Raw genomic sequence first — 8,584 nt, forward strand, 5'->3', positions numbered from 1 at the left:
GAAATGGTGATGATGATGCCAATGAGTTCCCTCGTCCGATGTCGAGCCTAGGCTCTGATACCAACTGTTACGCGGCGCCTTCCTGATGTTCCTTGGAAGGGCGACGTAAGGCTAAGCAACTGATGTCAGTGCGGTTGCTATGCGCCAACTGAGGTCCTCGCCGTACGCTAGACTAGATTGTCAGTGTCGTACGGGAAAACCAATGTCGTGAGAAATTGAGCAGCGAAAAATGAGCAACTGATGATGAAAGCTGATGATTGTATTGATGATGATGATGAAAGCTATTACAAGATGCTATGCGGTGTCGGGGGGGGGGGAGAGACACCAGTACAGAGAATTGTTTGAATGCTTGAATGTTTGAATGCTTTGGTCCCCCTTAATAATGCTTAAAAAAATAAACCAAAGTTACATGAGTTGACCTAAGAAAGCTGTAGAAGCACACTGAAAATGAATGAAGTAAAACTACTCTATAATTACAATGAAAAGGACTTAGTCTTCTATGGAAGCAAGTCCGATGGCAGCAACTTTGTCTTGAGCAGCAGGGTCTGCGCGCGCATTGCTGTGGGCGCGCGCGGCGCTATTTGGATCTACCAGCGGCTGGGCGCTGGTGCTTGGCATTGGGTCTGCGCGCGGGGCACTGTCTGGGTGTGCGGCGCTGATGGCAACATGATGATTTGTGCGCGCGGCATTGTCGGTGCGTGCGGCACTGATGGCATTGGCCAGCCGCTGGGCGCTGGCAGTGAATATCGGTGGGGCGACAGAGGCGCATGCTCGCTTGTCACTTGGCGCTGCCGAGACCACGGGGCCGACCGTGGCGCTAGGCGTTAGGAGGCTTGCCGGGACGCCACGGGGCGCGTCCAAGAGGTCATGGGTCGATGATGGAAAGCAGCCCATGACAGTATGTTTGTATGTCTGGGCAGCTTTAGTAGCTAACTTTGCTAACTTATGGAAGGCAGTTAAGTAAATTTCTTAGGCAGTCTGCACATAAGTGAGTTTGCAGCTAAAATCCTGCCCTGCCCCATTTACTATTTTCTGAAAATGTGTTTTGACACGCCCTGCCCTGCCCCATTAAGGCTTTGCCCTGCACTGCCCCGCCCCATTTGCCATCCCTAGGTGCAACAGGCGGTTCTTTTTGCACTGCTGCAGCAGACTGCTCAAGTTGAGCTGGCGGGGCAGGCTGTTCTAGTCCACGTCTTACACAAGGCCTCCAAACTGTTTCTGTCCCTATGTCCATTAAAGCAATTCCCTTGGCCACTAAATCAGTTCTAATCTGATCGCTTCTTGCAAACTCCTTATTTTTCCTTGCTAATGCTCTTTCCTCTATTGCAAGCAAAATATCTTCCTCCGTCAAGTCAGCCCTTTTCAGTGCTCTCTCTTTAAACTGCTGCAAAACCTGCACAACACAACAAATGAGTTAAATAAGACAACATCTGAGACTGGCCATATAGTAATAGGAAAAAATGTGCTCTGTTCCAATATGTTTGGCTATGTTGCACGGACTCTCCAAAATATTATCGTACCCGTGTCAGATCCTCCAAACATATACTACTTTTGCAGGATCCGACATGCATCGCCAGACATTTTCGGACAGTCTGGGCAACAAAGCTGTTTGGCATTGCTCGATAGGAAAGAAGACACGGAGTATTAATTTTTTAAACCACAAAAATTGAGAGGTGCTAATCTTTTAAACGGAAGCAAAAAAAAAAAAAGAGCTGCCCAAAATAATTGAGACACAGGGAGTATTAATTTTGACAGCACCTCAGCACAAGTTGAACCAAGGAGCAATCCAAGGACATCCAGCACTGCCTTCACTTCTTTCTGGAGCTCACTTAGGTACAAAATAACAGATAACTGTTGTTGCTTTTTCTGGAAAGTATCAAGAGATAACGGAACATTTGTTATACCACACCAGCCATGTGCAGAAGTGAAAAAAGAAGGTAGAGTTCCCACCTTCAGCATGTTCACATAGCTATTCATAAGTCTAAGGGCTTCTTGAAGAGCAGCATTTAAAATTGCAGGTGTATGCAAATCGTCAGAAAGCTTTGTCTCCAATTCATTACGCAACTCGCTGATGCATTCTTGGGCCTGAGGGCTAACACGCACCCCCTTTACTTTTGTTTCTGTTACAGTTCCTTGTTGGAAAGCAGACAAAGCTTCTTCACTATCATGTAAGGTCTATCCACCACAAAAATTATCCAAATAAATGACTTTTAAGAAAAAGGATAGATTCTAACTACAGATTGTCTTAAGAGAGACAAAGTTTCAAAGTTGCATGAACATTCGTGTAATAGGAGAAAGTTCAGAAATAGATATAAAATGTATAGACAACCCTTTTGTTTTTATCCGAACTAGTATGTTGCTGAAACCATAAACAATATATCACTCAGTTCAACTATTGTGCATGCGAAGTAGCAATAAAACAAGCCAATAAAAGTAGCCTGTAGAATATGCTCTCGACTCAGATCTAAAGTAACTAGAATGAACAGCCAGAAATTAAAGAGAAACACCAAAAATTGCATAAGAATTGCTTGTATCGATCAGCGAGAAGCAAAAGTAATTGAACTATGAGGTATTAAAAGGATATTAAAAGTTTTTCCCAACCTGATAAATGTAATACACAGATTCTGAAGCAATTTCTATCTGTGATATTGAGTAATTAACAGGAGATCGGTAGTGCGTCCCCAACAAGAAGTACCTCAATGCAATGGGATGGTACAATCGAGTAACCTACAAAACATGTATGCTATGATTCAGAGCATTATAAAAAGAACCACATTAAGACAGTAGCTAATGAGTACATTCTACCTCACGTATAGTGAAGAAGTTCCCCAATGATTTCGACATTTTCTCATCATCTATGGTAACAAAACCATTATGCATCCAGTAGCTAACATTACTCTCCGGGCCACAAGCAGCGCAATTCTGGGCAATCTCATTCTCATGGTGAGGAAAAATCAAGTCCATTCCACCACCATGTGTATCAAAAGAATGTGTTAAATAGTAGGCACTCATTGCACTGCATTCTATATGCCAACCTGGTCTTCCACGACCCCAGGGGCTGTCCCAACTTGGTTCACCAGGCTTTGCAGCCTGTAAAGAAACGAAATTGGCATGTAAAGCTAAAGCAGTAACTTTATAGAAAAGTAAAAGAAAACTTCACACCTTCCACAAGGCAAAGTCAGCAGGATTTAGCTTTCTTGAATCAACTGCAAAGCGTACTCCAGCTCGATTATCTTCTAATTTTTGTCCAGATATGCGACCATACTCTGGAAAACTATCGACAGAGAAATAAACATCTCCATCAACTGTATATGCATAGCCATTAGTCATTACCTACAGGTTACACCTAAAGATCATTAGTGCATAAATAATGGCATTTTGAAGAAACCAGAGCATATATGGGGAAGAAGAAAAGACAAAAAGCAGTTTACGCTAGATCTAAGAAAGATTATAGAACTGCAGACTTTAAGCAACATGTTGCACTTTCCTCTCATCAAACACAGAGTTTTACTTCTACTGACGGCATTGTACATCCTTACTACATATGCATTTCTCTCATTGTATACTAGAATAAATATTACAGACTCTCTTTAGTGTAAAGGACACAATCTTGGAATGTAGTTCTTAGTGTTTTTTTTTTTCCAAAAGCAGCAGTCATGAAGAAACAAATTTTCACAGAAAAAGATTGGCATTCATGTTACTAAATTTCGGAGTAGGAGAAACCACATTAATTTTGACATTACAAGGAGATAACGAGAGGGAGCCCATCAATAGGCTTTTAACTGTCAAAACACGTTTTGGAAGAGATAATCTAGATGTGAGAACCTTAGCTATCATTTCCTTAATCTCCTCCATATGCTCACTAACACGAGGCTGATGAATTGGTGGGAGGCATTGGAGATCATCCATGTCTTTTAGAAACTCCTGGCAGTATCGACCACTCAAAGCTATTGGGTCCTCTCCAAACTCATTAGCCCGACGAATTATCTGAAAAGAACCGACCGTTAAGCACCTGAAGTATTATATACAGTGAGCTAACTGATATTGCCATGCTTATCGTAAAATAAAAAGAAATAAGTTGTCTCCTCTTCTTAGGTCAAAGAAGTTCCTTTTGTCTTGGGAGATAAAAGAGACTTACTCCCCAAAATAAATGTAATTCTCACCTTTTCATCTACATCTGAGAAGTTGCGCACATACACAACATCATATCTCAAGTATTTCAGATACCTGTAAATTCCAAATCAGACTGTTAGTTAATTTGAAGTAAAAAAAAAAAAAACAGACTACTAAAAGAAATAATCTAAATGCACTGACATTGAGCCATACCAAAACACATGATAAAACATAAGTTCCATGATAATAAAAAAAGATGCAGGTTAAAACAATAAGCTCTTCGTGGGTTCTTTTCTTTTTCCTTTTCTCCTTTTTGCAGGTAACCATTAACCAAAGCTCTTTTTGGTTCCCATGTTTACTAAGTCCAAGTTAATCTGGTAAACAGCTGCCAAGATGCACCAACCACGTATGACACGTTACAACTTACAATAGCCACAATACTATACTACAGGAAATGCAATATAACACAAAAATCAAACATCCACGGTAATGAGAAATTGATAATAAAAAATGGAGAGAATAAAAATTAAAAAAATCCAATTTCATAGGAACACTTCCCATGCTAGTTGGTGACATTCCTTCAATGATTCAGTTTCTATCTTCATCAGCAGAATCTCAAAAAAAAATTCCAAAATCAGCATAACTGTCGTTAATACTACCAAGAGTAGCAACAAGAAGTCTTCATTTACTAAATCAATTCCTGCTATCCCATTTTGTTCAGCACACAAATCAGCTAACTTCTTTTAATTACAATTTTCCGATCCATATTTATAACTATTAAAAGTCGTCTAAGTTTCAATGCATTTTTTATTTTCATAAAGTCAATAAGAGGGGGACAAGAATATTGTGTTGGGTGAATTGGAGTACTCCGAGAGTCGTAAAGATTTGGGTATTGTAGGCGTATAAGGTTGAAGAGGTTGAAAGGGCTAGGCGTAGGATGAGTAGGAGAAAAGCGACCGGGCCAGATGAGATCTTTGTAGAATTTTGGAAGAGCGCGAGCATAGCACGTTTGGAGTGGCTAACTAGGTTGTTTAATGTCATTTTTAAGACGGCTAGGATGCCCGAAGAATCGAGGGGGAGCACGATGGTCCCGTTGTACAAGAACAAAGGCGATATTCAAAATTGCAACAATTATAGAGGTATCAACTTGCTTAGCCACACTATGAAAGTTTGGGAAAGGGTGGTAGAGAAAAAGGTGAGACAAGTCTGTCTATTTCTGAGAACCAATTCGGATTCATGACGAGCAGTGGCGGAGCCACCTTATGGGAAGGGGTGTCAAATGACACCCCTTCGTGAGGAAAATACACTGTGTAGCTAGGTAAAAAAAATAAATTATATGTGTATATACTATGTATTGACTCCCCTTAATTTCTTGGTATGTTTACTTTTATATATTTTGACACCCCTTAACGAAAATTCTGGCTCCGCCACTGATGATGAGGCGATCGACTACAGAAGCCATCCACCTGGTGAGAAGATTGGTGGAGCAGTATAGGGAGAGGAAGCGGAACTTACATATGGTGTTCATTAATCTAGAAAAAGCATACGACAGATTCCCCAGAGAAGTTCTATGAAAATGTTTGGAGGCCAAAGGGGTTTCTGTAGCATACACTAAGGTGATTAAGGACATGTACGAGGGAGCCGTGACCTGGGTTATGACAGTGAGAAGAGACTCAAATCACTTTCCGATTGTGATGGGGTTGCATCAGGGATCAGCCCTTAGCTCATTTTTATTTGTCTTAGCGATGGATGAATTAACACGGCACATTCAAGGGGAGATGATGTGGTGCATGTTATTTGCAAATGACATAGTACTGATTGACGAGACGCGAGGCGGTGTTAACGCTAGGCTGGAGGTTTGGAGACAGACCTTAGAGTCCAAAGGTTTCAGGTTAAGTAGGACTAAGACAAAATACTTGGAGTGCAAGTTCAGTGACGTAACTCGGGAAGCCGACATGGAAGCGAGGCTTGATACACAAGTCATACCAAAAAGAGGGAGTTTCAAATATCTTGGGTCAATAATATAAGGTAATGGGGATATTGATGACGATGTCACACATTGTATTGGGCCGGGGTGGATGAAGTGGAGGCTCGCATCCGGTATCATGTGTAATAAGAATGTACCACTAAGACTTAAAGGTAAGTTTTATAGAGCGGTTATTAGGCGGACTATGTTGTACGTGGCGGAGTGTTGGCCAATCAAGAACTTCCAAATGCAAATGTTGATGATGAGATGGATGTACGGACATACTAGGAGAAATAAGATTAGAAATGAAAATATTCGGTAAAAGGTGAGAGTGGCCCCCCGTGGTGGACAAGTCGCGGGAAGAGAGGTTGAGATGGTTCGGGCATGTGAAGAGAAGGTTCCCAGATGCCCCAGTAAAGAGGTGTGGGAGGTTGACCATGGGGGCCTAAGGAGAGTGGAGGTAGGCCGAAGAAGTATTGGGGAGAGATAATTAAAAAGGACATGGCACATCTACAACTTACCGGGGACATGACTCTTGATAGGAAGGCACGGAGATCGAAAATTAGGGTAGAAGGTTAGTAGGACGTAGAGCATATTCTCTTTTCACACCTATAGTATCATCATTACTCTAGTAGTTTCAGATACGTAGATCTCTAGTACTGGTTGTCCGTTTTGCTTTGCTTGTCTTATTATACTGCTTTTTGTTACTGCTTCTTTTTACATGGCTTCTCCCTTGATGTATTTCTTTTCAAGTATATTGAGGCTATGCTTTCTCTGAGTCGAGTGTCTCTCGGAAACAGTCTCTCTACCTTCACAAGGTGGAGGTAAGGTAAGCGTACACACTACATTCCCCAAACCCTATTTTTGTGGGATTGTGGTTGTTGTTAAAGTCAATGAGACAAGGTCTGAAATAAAACTGGACTGTTTGCCCCTATATTCCAAATAGCGTCTACTTCTTTTGGAGATGGGGAAATAATTAACACAAACTTTCCATCCAACACAATAAAATCAATCTCCAAATTCCGCTCAACTACTACTACTAGTAAACCTCAACCCAAACAAAATTAGGATTGGCTATATGAATCCTTTTAACCATTCCGCTTTTTTGGGGGCCAAAATTATTCCGATATTACCTTATTCTCAATAATTTAGGGTCTGTTAAACTACAAATTCTCTTAATCTCACACTGAACTCCTGACAAACATTGGACATAATGCTACAGTTCCAATTTTGTTTTTATTTAAACTAGTTATTTCAGAATAATTCCCATCAGACCGCCAAATTCCCCTGAGCTTTACTCAAACTTCCACTCCCTAAATTTCCAATCATGGTTCTTAATCAAACAACATCCCCTACTTGATTAACCCACATACAACAAACAACATAAACTTCCAAATCTATTCAAACTATTTATTTCAGAAAGATTCCAATATGATCCCCAAATTCCCCTACATGAACATGTTTCACTCAAACTTCCCATTTTCCAAAACTCCAAACATGTTTCTTTATTAATCAACTCTTTCTATGAACTATTCATCACAATTTGAAACCAACACATAACATAGAAGGAAAGCAACAGGCCAAAATTACAAACAACTCTAACCGAAACAAATAAAAAAATCTGCACTTCAATCATTCACATAGAAACAAATTTCCGTAAAATTTGACCTGTAGAGAATGTCGAAGGCGACATATGAACGGGCATGGCCGATGTGACTGAAGTCATAGGGGGTAACACCACATATGTACATTTTAACCTTGCCAGGTTCCTTCGATTTGAAAACCTCCGTCTGCTTCGTCAGTGTATTATATATCTGCAATTCCAACTTGTCCATCGCCATTTCTCACAAGTTAGTCGGATCAACCGGAAAGCAAAAATCAATTTACTACCTTCAAAGGTACAGTATAAATTGTAAGGTAGAAAAGAGAGTTTAGGAAGCGTTACTTGTTTTCCCGTTTCTTCGGCCTTTCTTTCCCTCTGTTTTAAACCCTTAGGAAATATATATATATATATAAAATATAAAAAATAAAAAACAAATTAATATAGGAGCCGGCAAAGACTAGCTAAATTTTAATCAAAAAATTTGGTTTCAAATCGAGTTATAAAAGACTAGGAAAATTTGGAAAATAGTTTCTACGGAAATTAACTCCAACAACCTTACAAAAAAAATTCTATTTATTTATGAAAGCATTAAACATAATGATACAAGTTGAAACTAATTTAGAAAAGAATCTTCAAAATCACAAGCACCAGTGCTATGTATAAGTTACAAGCACTAATTATGTAAATATTTTCTTACACTATCAATGTATTATAACATATTTTAACAGATAACTTTTCATATTTTGTAAGAATATCATTTAATCATCATATCATACTATATTATAAATATGAAAACCCAAACTAAAACTTAAAAGACCGAAATAACCTTATAAAGGTGAATGACTGTAATACCCTTCAACATAATATTATTTCAGATATAACTTTGTACAAAGATGTAAAGA

General features: G+C 39.6%; 1 protein-coding gene across 5 annotated transcripts; it reads right to left on the reverse strand.

Moving 5' to 3' along the window:
- Window positions 1-241: 241 nt before the first annotated feature.
- Window positions 242-8,060, reverse strand: LOC104105991 (cysteine--tRNA ligase 2, cytoplasmic-like). 5 transcript variants are annotated; one of them, XM_009614437.3, is made up of 9 exons: window positions 8,025-8,060; window positions 7,748-7,905; window positions 4,164-4,227; window positions 3,826-3,987; window positions 3,163-3,333; window positions 2,806-3,090; window positions 2,602-2,727; window positions 1,759-2,175; window positions 242-1,393 (listed from the first exon to the last, which is right to left on the reverse strand). In XM_009614437.3, exons 2-9 carry the CDS (start codon window positions 7,828-7,830, stop codon window positions 1,001-1,003), a joined length of 1,701 nt encoding a protein of 566 aa, XP_009612732.1. In that variant the 5' UTR covers window positions 7,831-7,905; window positions 8,025-8,060; the 3' UTR covers window positions 242-1,000. The 5 variants fall into 5 exon arrangements, with proteins under 5 accessions (XP_009612732.1, XP_070040687.1, XP_070040682.1 ...); XM_070184586.1 differs by having other exon boundaries at window positions 1,759-1,866; window positions 1,951-2,175; window positions 7,748-8,057; XM_070184581.1 differs by having other exon boundaries at window positions 7,748-8,057.
- Between the last annotated feature and the right edge of the window lie 524 nt (window positions 8,061-8,584).

Source organism: Nicotiana tomentosiformis, chromosome 1 (assembly GCF_000390325.3).
Source record: "Nicotiana tomentosiformis chromosome 1, ASM39032v3, whole genome shotgun sequence".
Lineage (NCBI taxonomy): Eukaryota > Viridiplantae > Streptophyta > Magnoliopsida > Solanales > Solanaceae > Nicotiana > Nicotiana tomentosiformis.

What these genes read in the sequence shown, in the direction of transcription:
- LOC104105991 (XM_070184581.1), bottom strand. Translation starts at nt 7,920, where the DNA reads ATGGCGATGGACAAGTTGGAATTGCAGATATATAATACACTGACGAAG. An exon ending in TTAAGGAAATGATAGCTAAG is followed by an intron (nt 3,334 to 3,825) that starts GTTCTCACATCT and finishes TGTAACCTGTAG; the next exon opens with GTAATGACTAATGGCTATGC. An exon ending in CTGACTTTGCCTTGTGGAAG is followed by an intron (nt 3,091 to 3,162) that starts GTGTGAAGTTTT and finishes GTTTCTTTACAG; the next exon opens with GCTGCAAAGCCTGGTGAACC.